Genomic DNA, 16,395 nt, shown 5'->3' on the forward strand with positions numbered 1-16,395 from the left:
TTTGGAAAACAAGATAGAGAATGTATTAAGTCATGACATGCCTTCAATATCCAGAGAAACAGACTGGATAGACAACTGTGATATGGAGAAAATATAGGTTAAAACATGGTTTTTGTTCTACTATGTGAGACGCCAGCTATCTGTGAGGTTGTGTCTTTATGGCATCTGGGATTAGCCCTCTGAATTCCTTTGTCAAAGGTGCCTTAATCTGCGTAACATTTTGTAGTGCTACTACTGGGGAGGGATCTCATCAGTCTTATTCAGTTCTCCATTTCTATACCTCAGCATTGTCTCTATAGTGGTCAGAAACTACATATTGAAGTCATAAGGATGGTGAAATGAGAGGTAGGAATAAAAACACCAGCTGAAATGAGCATTATAATATGGCCTCTCTTCATAATAACCTGCACTTACTATGTGCTCAGCTCTGAGTTACGCATCCTACCTTTTCTTACTTAATCATCATAACTTCCATATGAAACAGGTGCTATTATTATTCCAATTTCTTAGGTCCATAGAGGTTAAGTCTCACAGCCTGTCAATGGTGGGACTAGATTATAAACCTAGTTCTGCCTCATCTCAAAGGACAGATGTTATACTGTTTGCAACCCACCACTAAGGACTCTATTTCTGGAAGAACTCTGGGGACTGTCTAATTCTACTATCCTCAGTTTACAGAAAATAAAGGTTCTGAAGAAAACTGACTCAGGTCATGTAGATGACACCTTTCGAGGCTCTCTATACCTTGTTGTCTCCTCAAAACAAAACTGCCAAATTCACCTTGAGAGCCCTGCTTTTTGGTGTCTGTGATGACTTACCACACTCTGCTACCACTAACAAACAAACAAGACAAAACATTCCCAGCCCCATGTTAGCCTTTTAACTCCCCACCCTTAAATCAACCCATCAAGTTTGTTTTCTGGCTTCCTGCAGAACGCTGGTCAGTTCAGGGTTCTTGCCACCAGGGGGCAGACCGGCATACCGTGTGAATGCCTAAGCCTGTGAGCATGTAGACAAGGTCCTCCGTGGCCAAATTTCCTGATGCCCCCTGTGCATATGGACAGCCTCCAAGTCCCGCCACAGAAGCATCCACGACACTCACACCCATCTGGAAACAAGGACAGTGAAAGTGAAACATGGTTAGCATTTTGGAGGCCAAACCTACAAAATCCATCCATACAGATCTCCCAATCTCCTGCTAACTGAAATGCCACTGAGATGTACTCATTCCTGGGCCAGGGAGGGAGCAACAAAGATCCCAGGCTCAGTCTCTTGTACTGTAATATGCCAGTGCTGGGCAGTGCTCTGGTCTCTCTTTATCTGGTAAAAAAATATATTTTTTGAAAAGTTATTCATCGCAGAAGCCTAGGAGACAGTACAGTGGCTAGAATGCTGAATTTACAAGCATGCAGTTAGAGAATGATCCCTAGCATCACATGTGCCAGAGTGGTGCTCTGGTTCTATCATTAATAACTATTTTTTTTTCTTTTCCCCTCCAGGGTTATCACTGGGGCTCGCTTGGTGCCTGCACTACGAAACCACTACTACTGGAGGCAATTTTTCCCCCTTGTTGTTTATCATTGTTGTTGTTATTGTTACTGCTGTCACTGGACAAAGAGAAATGGAGGGAGGAGGGGAAGACAGAGGGGGTAGAGAAAGACAGATACCTTCAGACCTGCTTCACTGCTTGTGAAGCGACCCCCGTGCAGGTGGAGAAGTGCGGGCTCGAACTCTGATCCTTATGCCTGTCCTTGCGCTTTGTGCCATGTGCATTTAACCCACTGCACTTACCACCTGGCCCTCAACAAATAAACATTTCAGATAGTTATTCAGTTGTGAAGCTCTGAGCTCCCAGGTTCAATACCTAGCACCACAAGCCAGAGCTGAGTAGTGCTCTGGTCTTTCTATCTGTGATTCTATTTCATTAAAATTAAATAAAATTCTTTAAAAAAAGTTATTCAGCCCCCACACCTATGGACATCTAATCTTTGACAAAGGGGCCCAGACTATTAAATGGGGAAAGCAGAGTCTCTTTAACAAATGGTGTTGGAATAAATGGGTTGAAACATGCAGAAGAATGAAACTGAATCACTGTGTTTCACCAAATACAAAAGTAAATTCCAAGTGGATCAAGGACTTGGATGTTAGATCACAAACTATCATATACTTTGAGGAAAATATTGGCAGAACTCTTTTCTGCATAAATTTTAAAGACATCTTCAATGAAACGAATCCAATTACAAAGAAGACTAAGACAAGCATAAACCTATGGGACTACATAAAATTAAAAAGCATCTGCACAGCTAAAGAAATTACTACCCAAACCAAGAGAACCCTCATAGAATGGGAGAAGATCTTTACATGCCATACATCAGACAAGAGGTTAATAATCAGAATATATAAAGAACTTGCAAATCTCAACAACAACACAACAAACAACTCCAAATGGGGGGAGGACATGGACAGAATATTCACCACAGAAGAGATCCAAAAGGCCGAGAAACACATGAAAAAATGCTCCAAGTCTCTGATTGTCAGAGAAATGCAAAATAAAGACAACAATGAGATACCACTTCACTCCTGTGAGAATGTCATACATCAGAAAAGGTTAACAGCAGCAAATGCTGGAGAGGGTGTGGGGTCAAAGGAACCCTCCTGCACTGCTGGTGGGAATGCAAATTGTTCCAACCTCTGTGGAGAACAGTCTGGAGAACTCTCAGAAAGCTAGAAATGGACCTACCCTATGATCCTGCAATTCCTCTCCTGGGGATACATCCTAAGGAACCCAACACACCCATCCAAAAATATCTGTGTACACATATGTTCTTGGCAGCATAATTTGTAATAGCCAAAACTTGGAAGCAACCCAGGTGTCCAACAACAGATGAGTGGCTGAGCAAGTTGTGGTATATATATATATACATATATATATATGAATACTACTCAGCTATAAAAAATGATGACTTCACTGTTTTCAGCCGATCTTCGATGGACCTTGAAAAATTCATGTTAAGTGAAATAAGTCAGAAACAGAAGGATGAATATGGGATGATCTCACTCTCAGGCAGAAGTTGAAAAACAAGATCAGAAAAGAAAATTTAATATTTACATCAATGACTTCCCAGAAACTTCTTCAAGGAAGTTCATCTACGCCGATGACATCTGCTGTGCAACTCAGGCATCCAAGTTCGACATCCTCGAGGAAACACTCACGAAAGACATGTCTCTGATATCTGATTACTGTAAAAAATGGAGACTAATCCCTAGCACTGCAAAAACGGTATCATCTGTTTTCCATCTACACCATGCCTTGGCCTCGTGTGAGCTTAATGTGCAGCTTGACGATACGAGAATCCGGCAAGAAGCCCAGCCAGTCTATCTTGGCGTTACTCTTGATCGCACTCTGTCATTTCACGAACATCTCATAAAAACTGCAGCAAAGGTTGGCGCGAGGAATAACATCATTGCAAGACTGGCCAGCTCCTCATGGGGCATGAGCGCTTCTACACTACGATCATCCTCTCTGGCATTATGCTATTCCACTGCAGAATACTGTGCCCCAGTATGGTTCCGTAGCCCCATGTCCACTTGGTCGATTCCAAATTATATTCCTCCATGAGGATAATTTCTGGAACCATCCGTTCCACCCCGGTTCCATGGCTGCCAGTTCTTAGCAACATCGCCCCGCCAGATATTCGTCGGGATGCGGCATCATCTAAGTTCATTTCCCACGTCTACACTCTACCGGACCTGCCAATATACGCGGATATCTTCGCCCACCCTGTCCAACGCTTGATGTCTCGTCACCCAATCTGGCCCCCTATGCCTACACTGAACTTCTCTGTTCCAGACTCTTGGAAACAGAGTTGGCAGTCAGCTGAGGTAAAGAACAAACACCTCATCACAGACCCCTGCAAGCATCAACCCGGCTTTGACCTAGCACGTTATGATTGGGCCCTCCTCAATCGCTATCGAACAGGCCATGGCCGGTGCACCGCTATGTTCCATCACTGGGGAGCCAGAGACGACCCCAACTGCCCCTGCAGCTCCAGACAGACTATAACTCACATAGTCAATGACTGCCACCTCTCCAGACTTAAAGGAGGTCTCGAAACTTTACATCAGGCTCAACCTGACGCTGTTGACTGGATACGGAAGAAGGGCAAACGCTAGAAGAAGAAGAAAAGAAAACACAAGTAGAACCTGAACTGGAATTGGCATAATGCACCAAAGTAAAAGACTCTGGGGTGGGTGAGTGGGGAGAATATAGATCCAAGAAGGATGACAGAAGACCTAGTGGGGGTTGTACTGTTATATGGAAAACTGGGAAATGTTATGCATGTACAAACTATTGTATTTACTGTTGAATGTAAAACATTAATTCCCCAATAAAGAAATTTTTAAAAAATGTTATTCAGGGGGTTGGGTGGTAGTGCAGTGGGTTAAACGCACATGGCACAAAGCGCAAAGACTGGCATAAGGATCCCGGCTTAAGCCCCCGGCTCCCCACTTGCAGGGGGATTGCTTCACAGGTGGTAAAGCAGGTCTACAAGTGTCTATCTTTCTCTCCCCCCTCTGTCTTCCCCTCCTCTCTTGATTTCTCTGTCCTATCCAACAACAATAACAATAATAATAATAATCACAACAACGATACAACAACAAGGGCAACAAAAGGGGGGAAAAAAGTTACTCATTCCTTCTTCCAGGAATATCCAGTTTATGGTGATGCAGGGGATTGAACCTGGGACTTTGAAGCCACAGGCATAACCTCTTTGCATAACCATTATGTTATCTACCCCCTACTCTATTTCTCTCTTTCTTTTTTCTTTACCAGTGTACTTCACAGCTCTGACTTACGGTAGTGTGGGAGATTGAACCTGGGATTTTGAAGCCTCTTTATGAAAGTTTTTTGCATAACCATTATGCTATCTCCCTTGCTCTCTCCATTTCTTTCATTGTTGACTCCACCCTGTCAAAAGATTTTTATTACATGAAGGAGAAATATTCACATGAGGTAGACAGAAGGACAAAGACAATTCTGAGCATGACCCTAACGTGCAGTTCTAGGGATTGGACTGGGAATCTCAGGGCTGAAAGCCCAATGCTCTATCAGCTGAGTCATCTCCCCATCTGCTTCATCTCTCAGCCTAAGCTCTCATCCTCAGGGCTATCACTATAGGGAGGCACTTCCTTCACCTAAGTCCCTCCCACTACTAAGCTTTTGGACACTTTGTTTACTGCTTTCACTTTAAGTCTCGTTTTATTTTATTATTATCTTTAATATTTTAAACTTATCTTTATCTACTGGATAGAGATAGCCAGAAATTGAGAGGAAGGAGGAGACAGAGGGAGAGAGGCAGAGACACCTGTGGGCCTGCTTCACCACTCTCGAAGCTTTCCTCCTGCAGGTGGGACTGGGGGCTTGAACCTGGGTCCTTGTGCATTGTAACATGTGTGCTTAATCAGGTGCACCACCCATGCACCCTCTTTTTATCACCCCACTGAGGTCTATCCCATTCCCCTAGATCATTTGTCTCCCTCTCCCCCAGGTGACTGTTCATTTGCTCTCCTTGTGTCTCAAACAGTCTTTAGCCTTGACAACTAAGAAAATCGACCCAGAAATTAGTAGAACCACCTAGCTTAGGGACATAAACCTCTGAAGGATAACTTGAGAGGAAAAAAAAGAAGAGGGGAGCTGGGCGGTAGCACAGCAGGTTAAGTGCATGTGGCACAAAGCGCAAGGACCGGTGTAAGGATCCCAGCTCGAGCCCCTGGCTCCCCACCTGCAGGGAAGTCGCTTCACAGGTGGTGAAGCAGGTCTTCAAGTGTCTATCTTTCTCTCCCCCTCTGTCTTCCCCATCTCTCTGTCCTATCCAACAACAACGACATCAATAACAACAACAACTACAACAATAATAAAAAAAAAAAAAAGGGCAACAAAAGGGGAAATAAATAAATATAAAAAATGTTTAAAAAAATAAGAGGAAAAAAGGTAGTTCATGATTGCTTTAGCAAACCTAGAAACAGCAAGTCAGATGTAATCTAGTGCTACAGCAAGGTAGCGTATGGTCAGACACTAAAAACTTTCTAAGTGGCCACCAATCCATGGAATCCTCATTCTGGAATAACACACAAGAAGCAAACCTTAAGGGAGAAATCTTAGTCTAATCAGGGGACTAGCATTAAAGGCTGACTGACCTCTACATAGCTCTGTACTTCGGATTTCCTTGTCTCCCTTCAGCTACACACAGCATGCAGACACACCGATTCATAACCTTGCCAGCTACAGTAGGGCCAGGATCCTAAGTCCTCCCTGAGCCTTACTTTAGTCTCATAATGCAATGCTGCCTAGTCACCTTTCCACTGTCCTTTTTCTTTTCTTTCTTTTTTAAAAATTTATTGTAATGAGAGAGATACAGAGAAAGACGAGAGCACTGCTCAGCTCTAGCTTATGGTGGTACTGGAGATTGAACCTAGGACTTCAGAGCCTCAGGTGTGATTCACTGTCCTTTTTCAACTGCTTGATTTCTTCATTCCCTTCATGACTCATTCAGGCCTTTTCTGGCAAGTGCTCTCATAGCCCCAGCTGGGAAGGGTGTCTTTTCCAGCCCTGTGCTCCCATCCCTTTCTGGCCTCTGTCCTAAGGTAATGGGACTATCACTTAACTCATTGGACCACCTTCCCTGACAAGTATAGGCACTGTCAGTGTAGCAGTGTTCCATGCCTATGTCTCTCACAGGCAACCCAGGTATTACTAAATGCTTGCTGAAAAAAATAAATATCTAGTTCTGCTGCCATGCCCTCTGGGAGAAATAGACATGTGCTTTTCTTCCTTTATTACCTGCAGGGCCATCAAGGTGTTGGCCAGAGCCTGGCCATAGGTGTCATGACAGTGGACAGCCAGGGCAGCCACAGGTACCTCCTGCATTACAGCAGACAGCATGTCCTTCATGAGACCAGGTGTGCCCACACCAATTGTGTCTCCCAGGGAGATTTCGTAGCAGCCCATTGAGTACATCTTCTTGGAGACCTGGGGAAACAACAGGCACTTAGAGGACAGTAGATTCTTCAAGCCAGAGATTCAAGAGCTCAGAAGCAGGGGCTCTAGGCCTATCTAGAACAGTTCTACGTCTGAAGCATTAACTTTCTTTCAGATCACAGGTTCCTCACAACTTTGTGGGAACTGATAATCCTCATTCTACCTAGCAGGGGACTAAGACAGAGTTGAGCTGGCTCCAACACCTAGGGTTTCCTCTGTCTCAAACTTCAGTCCTTCACTGACCAGATTCATGCAGTGTGTCAGACCCAGGTTCTAGAATCAGTAAAATTTATTCTTTTCATATGACTTATCACTGAAAAGAAGATTGGTGAATTTATGGGTCTGAGGTGCTAGTTAGCTTTCTTTTTAATTTATTTTTATTTATTTTCCCTCTTGTTGCCCTTGTTGTTTTATTATTGTTGTTGTTGTCATCGTTGTTGGATAAGACAGAAATGGAGAGAGATGGGGAAGACAGAGAGGGAGAGAGAAAGATAGACACCTGCAGACTTGCTTCACTGATTGTGAAGCGAACAGGGATCCTGGTCCTTGAGCTTTGCGGCCACATGCACTTAACCCGCTGCGCTACTGCCCGACCCCCAACTCTACCATTTCTTCACTCTCTCTCTCTTTTTTTTTCTGATAGAGAAATACAGAGGGAGAAGAAATAAGGACCCCCTTAAGAGAGAGAGGTAAAGGGAGAGAGGTCTGCAGCACTGTTCCATCATTTGTAAAGCCTCCCCATTGTGGGTAGGGACTGGGGGTTTAAACCCTGGTCCTCACGCATGGTAATGTGTGGACTATACCAGGTGTGGCATCACTAGGCCCCTAGTTTTTTTAAATTTTTTTTCTGAGAGAGAGAGAAGCACTGAAAGAGACCATAGCACCAAAGCTGCCTTAAATGCAGTGGGGGCTGGACTCAAACCTGGGTCATTCACATGGCAAAGCAGCAAACAATCCAAGTGAACTGTTTCACCGGCCTCTTAATTATCTACCTTTTTTTAAAATTTTTTTTCTTTTTTTTTAATAATTTATTTCTTTATTGGGGAATTAATGTTTTACATTCAACAGTAAATACAATAGTTTGTACATGCATAACATTCCCCAGATTCCCATTTAACAATACAACCCCCACTATGTCATTAATCATTTTTCATGGACCTGTATTCTCCCCACAATTATCTACCTTTAATAGAAGTATAGAACTATTGGGAGTCGGGCGGCAGCACAGTGGTTAAGTGCACGTGGCACTAAGCACAAGGACCAGCATAAGGATCCTGGTTCAAGCCCCCATCTCCCCACCTGCAGGGGAGTCGCTTCACAAGTGGTGAAGCAGGTCTGCAGGTATATATCTTTCTCTTCCCCTCTCTGTTTTCCCTTCATCTCTCCATTTCTCTCTGTCCTATCCAACAATGATGACATCAATAACAATAATAATAACTACAACAACAAAAAACAAGGGCAACAAAAGGGAATAAATAAATATTTAAATAAAAAAATAAGTACAGAACTATTTAAACTTTGAGAAACCCACTCTCAAATCCCTAAAATCACTTTGAAGTCAGAGCAGTACATATCCTACCTGAGGAGATGCTGTCCCTTCACTGTGCTGCTGCAGAAGACGAAGAAAGGATGTGGCAGGGACAGGGGTAGGGTGAGGCTTCGTAGTGTCTGCCAGTAAAAGGAATGGCAACAACCCCTCTTCCCCCACAGGCAGAAGGGGGAGGGAGGCAGAAGTACAGAGGAAGGACCAGGCACTGGAGTGACCAGATGTTGGGTCAAAATCCCAGTTTTGCTACAAGGGACTTAACTTTTCTGAGCTGTAATTTCTGCTTTTGAAAAACAGCAATGGGGCTTTTTAGGTCATGGTTATGGGGCTGTGGTGAACAACGGTGACAACAGGAGGCTGAGACCTGGAGCACAGCAGTCTCTCTTTCTTTCTTTTATTTTTTTGTCACCAGGGTTGTCTCTGGGGCTTGGCACTGTGGATCCACTGCTCCCATTCTTTCCTTTCCTTTCTAAATGGCCATTTTTTCCCTTTCTATTTTATTTGATAGGACAGAGAGAAACTGAGAGGGGAGGGGAGATAGTGAGAAAGAAAGGTCAGACACCTGCACACCTGCTTCACCACTCGTGAAGCACCTCCCTGGGGGGGGGGATGGGACCTCAAATCTGAGTCCTTGCACATAGCAGCATTTGAGCTCAACAGGGAATGCCACCATCTGGCCAGCAGTCATTCTTTTTTTTCCTTCTCATCAGCATTATTGCTGGTGCTCAGTGATGGCACTACATAGCCACCACTCCTGGTGGCCATTTTATTTTTTTCTATTTTATTATTTTGATAGGACAGAGAGATTGAGAGGGAAAAGAGAGGAGAGAGGGAGAGAGAAAGAGGCACCTGCAGCTGCTGAGAGGTAGTGCAGCTGGTTAAGCGCACATGCCATGAAGCACAAGACTAGAGTAAGGATCCTGGTTAAAAATAGCCTCCAGGAGCAGTAGATTTGTAGTGCTTGAGCCCCAGCAATAACCCTGGAGGCAAAAAAGAAGAGAGAGGCACCTGTAGATCTGCCTCATGGCTTATGAAGATGCAGGGTTTTAAAAAAATATTTATTTATTACCTTTTGTTGCCCTTGTTGTAGTTATTGTTGTCATCGTTGTTGGATTGGACACAGAGAAATTGAGAGAGGAGAGGAAGACAGAGAGGGGGAGAGAAAGATAGATACTTGCAGACCTGCTTCACCGCCTGTGAAGCGACTACCTTACAGGTGGGGAGCTGAGGGCTCAAACCGGGATCCTTACGCTGGTCCTTGCACTTTGCACCACGCTTAACCTGCTGTGCTACCGCCTGACTCCCAGATACAAGGTCTTGAACCCAAGTCCTTGTGCATGGTAATATGTGCATTCAACTGGGTGCACCACCACCTAGCCCTCCAGTAGTCATTCTTTATAAATTCCCATTCCCCTTTTTGGAAAGCATGTAGAATGGGTAAGTGATCTTTGAAGATAAACAAGAGAGTGGTGAAGACCTGATTTCAGCACCTGTAACCTGTCAGAAAGTTACTCGGTTTAGCTTCCTCAACTATAAAGTGGAACTTACAGTAATATCAACTTTGCTGGGTGGTTTTGTGAACACCATGTTCTTCAAGGGTGGGGTCTTTCATATACATATATATATATATAATTACATAATTATATATATATATAAGCTTGGTGCCTGCACTACGAATCCACTGATCCTGGAGGCTATTGTTTGCCTTTTTGTTTATCTTTATTGTTGTTATCGCTGTCATTGTTGTTAGATAGGACTGAGAGAAATGGAGAGAGGAGAGGAAGGCAGAGGGGGAGAGGAAGACACCTGTGGACCTGCTTCACCGCTTGTGAAGCGACTCCCCAGCAGGTGGGGAGCCAGGGCTCGGTGCCTGCACTATGAATCCTCTGCTCCTGGAAGCTATTTTTCCCCTTTTGTTGCCCTTATTATTATTATTGTTGTTGTTATGGCTGTCCTTACACTTCATGCCATGTGCACTTAATCCACTGCACTACTGCCCAGCCACAACTGCAGGAACCCCTCATGAAAAGATTATCATCTGTTCACTGACCAGGCTGGGAACTGAATCAAAAGTTTCATTCTGGGGGAGAGGCAAGGACTGTAGAGATTCCATGCCAGAGGACGAGGTGCAGAAGCAATAGCAGGGAAGCACTCACGGAGGGATTCAAGGAGCAAATAAGATCTGTGGGCTATCAGTGAAGTGTGGTGAGAGGGACAGTGCACCCAGGGGTGGGCCATGTAGCTGACCCTCACAAAACCTCCACCCTAACAGATACACACACCTCAGCCACTTTAGCCGGGGAGATCTTTCCTTCATAGGGGCATCCAAGCACACAGGACACGTACCTATTAGAAGACAGGGGGAAGACTCATGTCAATAATCCTGAGCTCCTTGGCAGTATGCAATTGTCTGACTACTCATCCCTAGCTAGTCAGCGGTCAAAATCTGAGGCTAGGAGGGAAGTCAAGTGCCTGAGAAGCCAAGGGCAAGGGTGATTCAACAAAGCCTGTGTCCCTTAGTGCCAGGAGGAGATAAGGTGTTAACAGGCCTATAGTACAGGAAGCAGAGATGACATAGGTCTTAGAGGAGGCAGACCAAAGACCAGACAATGTTAAGCAGGTATCAGAGTAATACAGAAGTGAAGTAAAGCAGAAATGTGTTCTGAGATGGAGAGACAGCATAATGATTATGCAGAAGATTGTCATGCCTGAGGCTCTGAGGTCCCTGGTTCAACCCCCAGCACTACTATAAACTGGAGCTGAGCAGTGCTCTGGTTTCTCTCTCTCTCTCTCATTAAACATAAACTAAGGAAGAAGTATAGATGAAGATAAAGGCAGGAACAAAAGAGCTGGGCTAGGTTGGCCTGAGAGCAAGGGATCAGCTGCCCTGCTGAGTTGCTAGAGGATTCATTCACTCATGTGTTCAACTGATAAACTGAATACCTCTGTGTGTCAGGCACTGTGGTAGCAGTGAGAGACTGATAAGGTCCTTGCCATTATGGAGTTTACTTTCAGCGTAGGGAGATAGCTGAAACAAAGGCAGTTAAACCAGTGAGTTCTCTATTTTTCACTACTCCAGGGGCAACTTTTTTTTTTACTTCTTTTTATTTAAGGGGGGGGGGGCTGGAGACAGCAGTAATGAGTATGAAAAAGACTTACATGCCTGAGGCTCTAAGGTCCTAGGTTCAGTCCCCAGTGCCACCACATGCCAGAGCTGAGCAGTGCTTTGGACTTTCTGTATTTCGCTCTCTTATTTAAAAAAAAAAAAAAGACAAGAGAGACAGAGACACCACTGAACTTGAGATTCCCCCAATGCCACAGTACTTCCCTGTGGTGCTATGGCTTGAACCTGGGCTGCAAATATAGCAAAGCTTGCACCCTACACAGTGAGTTACCTCTCAGCTTGACTGTGAGTTTTTAATTAGATAATGTGTGCACAATGCCTCTTACAACTCCTATTAAGAATGTGATGCTGGACACTTAGAGGCATAGAGACTTGTGTAGGAAAGTGTGTGAAGGACTACTGGTAGAGCCAAGATTAATTAAACTGAGCTCTGCAAGCCCATTTATTCCCCTACCTGCTATTTGGTGAACGCACTCAAACTTCAGGTTTCAGAGGAAGAACTTGCTAAGATTTCTCCCAATCACATTTACCTGGGAAGAGTAAATGCCTGGGGTGGAGCTTGAGCCTCCCACAGCCAGGATAAGCAGTTTGTGGGTCAGATCCTGGCCCCACTGTGCAATGGCACTGAGGGAGAGACAGGCATACCACTGTGAGCATCTGTACTCACCCTCGAACAGGGATACTGGCTGCCTGAGCTGCCTTCAAGACTTCACTAAACCGCTGCAAACTCTCATCAATGGAGCAGTTGATGTTCTTCTTGGTAAAGAGCTCTGAGGCAGCTCCAAAGATGGATACTTCTTTGGCTCCAGCTGCAACCTGTTGACAGATTGATTTTTTTAGCTTTTTCCTTTTTCAAATAACACTGATGCTGAGTGGCCAAAAAAAAAAAAAATCCTCATTTTTTGTGAAGTTCATAGTATCAGATGTTAGGTGTTGAAGTGTGCCCTTCCCCAAAAGATAACACTGAAACCCTGATGCCCTACACCTCAGAATGTGATCTTGTTTGGAAATATAATTGCTGTATATTTAAATAGTGAGGATGAGGTCACACTGTAGGAGAGTAGGCTCTCCTCCAATATGACTTCCCATGATGGTCCTGGGAAGACACAACAGAAACACAAAGGGGAGGGCCAAGGAAGTGGAGGCAGAGATTGGAGTGAGGCAACCCAGAAAGCCAAGGATTGCTGACTGTCACCAGGTATCAGAAGAGGGATAAGCAACAGTTTTTCCCTTAGAAGGAACTGGTCTTGTTGACACCTTGATTTTAGCCTTCTAATGTTCAGAACAGTGACAGAACACATTTCTACCATTTTAAGCTATCTTTAAGTATTTTCTTATGGCAGCATAAGGAAAACAATATGATAAATTATATCTCAATTAGAAAAAAAAAACACCTTGGGTTGACATGTATTTTTCTTATAGAGGATAAGCTTTATCATGAGTCTTGAACCCATGAAGGTCTGTGTTTGAGACGTGGCAGCACATGAGAGTAGCATGAACAACACTGGGGGGTCTCCATGAATTGTGGAGCTGTGCTGTGGTGCTCTATTGCTGCTTCTCCCACATGCCCCTCTTTCTTTTCTATCAGAGCACTTCTCTGCTCTGGTGTATGGTGGTGTGGGTGGCTGAATCTGGGACGTGGACACCTCAGACATGAGGGTCTCTTTGTCTAACCATTATGGTATCTCTCCTGTCCTCTGCAGTTCTCTCTCAAAAAAAGTTGTCCTGGGGAGTATAATATACATTGTGAAGCCCTAGTGCTGCATAAGTCAATAAGTAAAAATTAAAAAATAAAACCACATTGGTATTCTTCCAAAGCACCAACACTGTTACTTTCACCACCACCATTAATTTTTATTAAAAAAATTTAATTAACTTATTGGATAGAGACAGAAAGAAATTGAGAGAAAAGGGAGAGATAGAGAAGGAGAGAAAAAAGAGACACCGGCAGCACTGCTTCACCCCTGTGAAGCCTTCCTCCCTGCAGGTGGGGACTGAGGACTTGAACCCAGATCCTTGCACTCTGTAATGTGAGTGTGGCACTTGGACTACAGGAATATGAAATTACATTCCTGGGCTGATGCTTCCTTCTTTTTATTGGGGTGTGTGTGAGACACCACAACTCCACTATCTTTGGAATTTCCCCTAATGTCATGGTGCTTCCTTGTGGTGATAGGGTTTGCGTTCGGAACTTTGTACATGGTAAAGCACACATAATACTTAGTGAACAATTTCCTGGCCTCACCACTGATATTCTCTCTCGCTCTCTCTTTAAATGAGGTGCTATTTTCATTGATTTATTTTTAATTTTTTATCTTTATGTACTTTTTTTTTTTATTCCCTTTTGTTGCCCTTGTTATTTTATTGTTGTAGTTATTATTGTTGTTGTTGTTGTTGTTGGATAGGACAGAGAGAAATGGAGAGAGGAGGGGAAGACAGAGAGGAGGAGAGAAAGACAGACACCTGCAGACCTGCTTCACCGCCTGTGAAGCGACTCCCCTGCAGGTGGGGAGCCGGGGTTCAAACCGGGATCCTTATGCCAGTCCTTGTGCTTTGCGCCACCTGCGCTTAACCCGCTGCGCTACAGCCCGACTCCCCCTTTATGTACTTTTTGGATAGAGACAATTAGAAATTGAGAGAGAAGGGTGAGATAGATAGACACCTGCAACACTGCTTCACCACTCACAAAGCCTTCCCCTTGCAGGTGGGGATTGGGGGGATCAAACCTGGGTCCTTGCACATTGTAGCATGTGTACTCATCCAGGTGTGTCACCACTCAGTCCTGAGGTGCTATTTTTTAAAATAATCTTTATTATCTTTATTTATTGGATAGAGACAGCCAGAAATCAAGAGGTTAAGGGGAGATAGAGCAGGAGAGAGAATGGGCTAGGCGGTGGCACAACTGGTTAAGTTCACACATTATAGTGTGCAAGGACCTGGGTCCAGCTGCAGGGGGGAAGATTCACAAGTGGTGAAGCAGTGTGCTGCAGGTGACTCTCTGTCTCTTTCCCTCTCAACCTCTCCCTCCCTTCTCAATTTCTGTCTCCAATAAGAAATAAAAAACAAAAAAGAGAGAGGGAGAGAGAAAAAGACACCTGCAGCACTGCTTTACCACTCGCAAAACTTTCCCCTTGCAGGTGGGGGCTGGGGGCTCAAACCCAGGTCCTTGTGTGTTGTAATATGTGCTCTCAAGCAGGTGTGCCACTGCCCGCACCCCACGGATATTCTCATCAGAAATGATATGGCATAGAGAGTCAAGTGGTGGTGTACCCAGTTAAGTGCACATGTTACCATGTTCAAGGATCTGGGTTTGATCCCCTGCTTCCTACCTGCCAGGGGAAGCTTCACTTCATGAGTGGTAAAGCAGTACTGTAGGTGTTTGTCTGTCTCTCTCCCTCTCTATTTACCCCTTTCCTCTCAATTTCTGTCTTATTGAATAAAATATAAAGGAGAGAGAGAAAAAAAAAAAAAGACTGCTGGGAGCAGTGGATTTGTACTGGCATCAAGCCCCAATGATAACCCTGATGGCAATTAAAAAAAATAACATGGCAGATACTAGCAATTAATGTGGGAAGTTTGTTTACTTTTATCTAAAGAGAAAACTAACAACAACAAGAACTAACATTTATTAAGTATTTATTTTCTTTAAAATATTTTTTTATGTGGTCTGGCAGGTGGTGCAGTGGATAAAGCATCGGACTCTCAAGCATGAGGTCCTAAGTTCAATCCCCAGCAGCACATGTACCAGAGTGATGTCTGGTTCTTTCTCTACTCCTATCTTTCTAATAAATAAATAAAATCTTTAAAAAAAATAATTTTTTTTATTGGAAGTTGGGCGGTAGTGCAGCGAGTTAAGCGCATATGGAGCAAACCGCAAGGACCAGCATAAGGATCCCAGTTCCACCTGCAGGGGAGTCACTTCACAATCGGTGAAGCAGGTCTGCAGGTGTCTATCTCTCTCCCTTTCTGTCTTCCCCACCTCTCCATTTCTCTCTGTTCTATCCAACAACAGCATCAATAACAACAATAATAACTACAACAATAAAACAAGGGCAACAAAAAGGGAATAAATAAATATTAAACATTTTTTTATTATCTTTATTTATTAGATAGAGACAGCCAGAAATTGAGTAAGGGGAGGTAGAGAAGGAGAGAGAAAGAGAAAGACAGATACCTGCCTTGCCTTACCACCTGCAAAGCTTTCCCCCTGTAGGTGAGGACCGGGGGCTTGAACCCAGTGATCTAGTACTTTTCTTTCTTTTTTTTTTTTTTTTTTTTTTTTGCCTCCAGGTGTTGCCCTTGTTGTTGTAGCCTTGTTGTGGTTATTATTGTTGTTGTTGATGTCATTCATTGTTGGATAGGACAGAGAGAAATGGAGAGAGGAGGGGAAGACAGAGAGGGGGAAGAGAAAGATAGACACCTGCAGACCTGTTTCACCGCCTGTGAAGTGACTCCCCTGCAGGTGGATGGGGGCAGGGTCTGGAACCAGGATCCTTCTACCTGGTCCCTGCACTTTGCGCCATGGTATTTATTTTCTATTAGGTTCTTTTTAGGCAATTGTGTGCATTCTATTCCAAAATCTTCACAAGTTAGGCAGTTCTATAATATTAACCCCATTTTATAGGTAGGTTCTGATGTTCAGAGAATTTAGCCATCTTGTCAAGATTACAAAGCTGGGGGACTGGA

The 16,395-nt window shown here is 44.0% G+C and overlaps 1 protein-coding gene across 2 annotated transcripts in view; it reads right to left on the bottom strand.

Annotated features, from left to right (window-relative positions):
• HMGCL (3-hydroxy-3-methylglutaryl-CoA lyase) overlaps positions 1 to 16,395 on the bottom strand; it is a 32,313-nt gene that overhangs the window by 687 nt on the left and 15,231 nt on the right. For both annotated transcript variants that reach the window (XM_016187934.2, XM_007522597.3), the window contains 4 exons: positions 12,377 to 12,525; positions 10,868 to 10,931; positions 6,842 to 7,030; positions 983 to 1,108 (listed from right to left, as the gene is read on the bottom strand). In XM_016187934.2, the coding sequence (XP_016043420.1) occupies positions 983 to 1,108; positions 6,842 to 7,030; positions 10,868 to 10,931; positions 12,377 to 12,525 (528 nt within the window). The remainder of the gene's footprint in view (positions 1 to 982; positions 1,109 to 6,841; positions 7,031 to 10,867; positions 10,932 to 12,376; positions 12,526 to 16,395) is intronic.

This window comes from Erinaceus europaeus, chromosome 13, assembly GCF_950295315.1.
Source record: "Erinaceus europaeus chromosome 13, mEriEur2.1, whole genome shotgun sequence".
NCBI lineage: Eukaryota > Metazoa > Chordata > Mammalia > Eulipotyphla > Erinaceidae > Erinaceus > Erinaceus europaeus.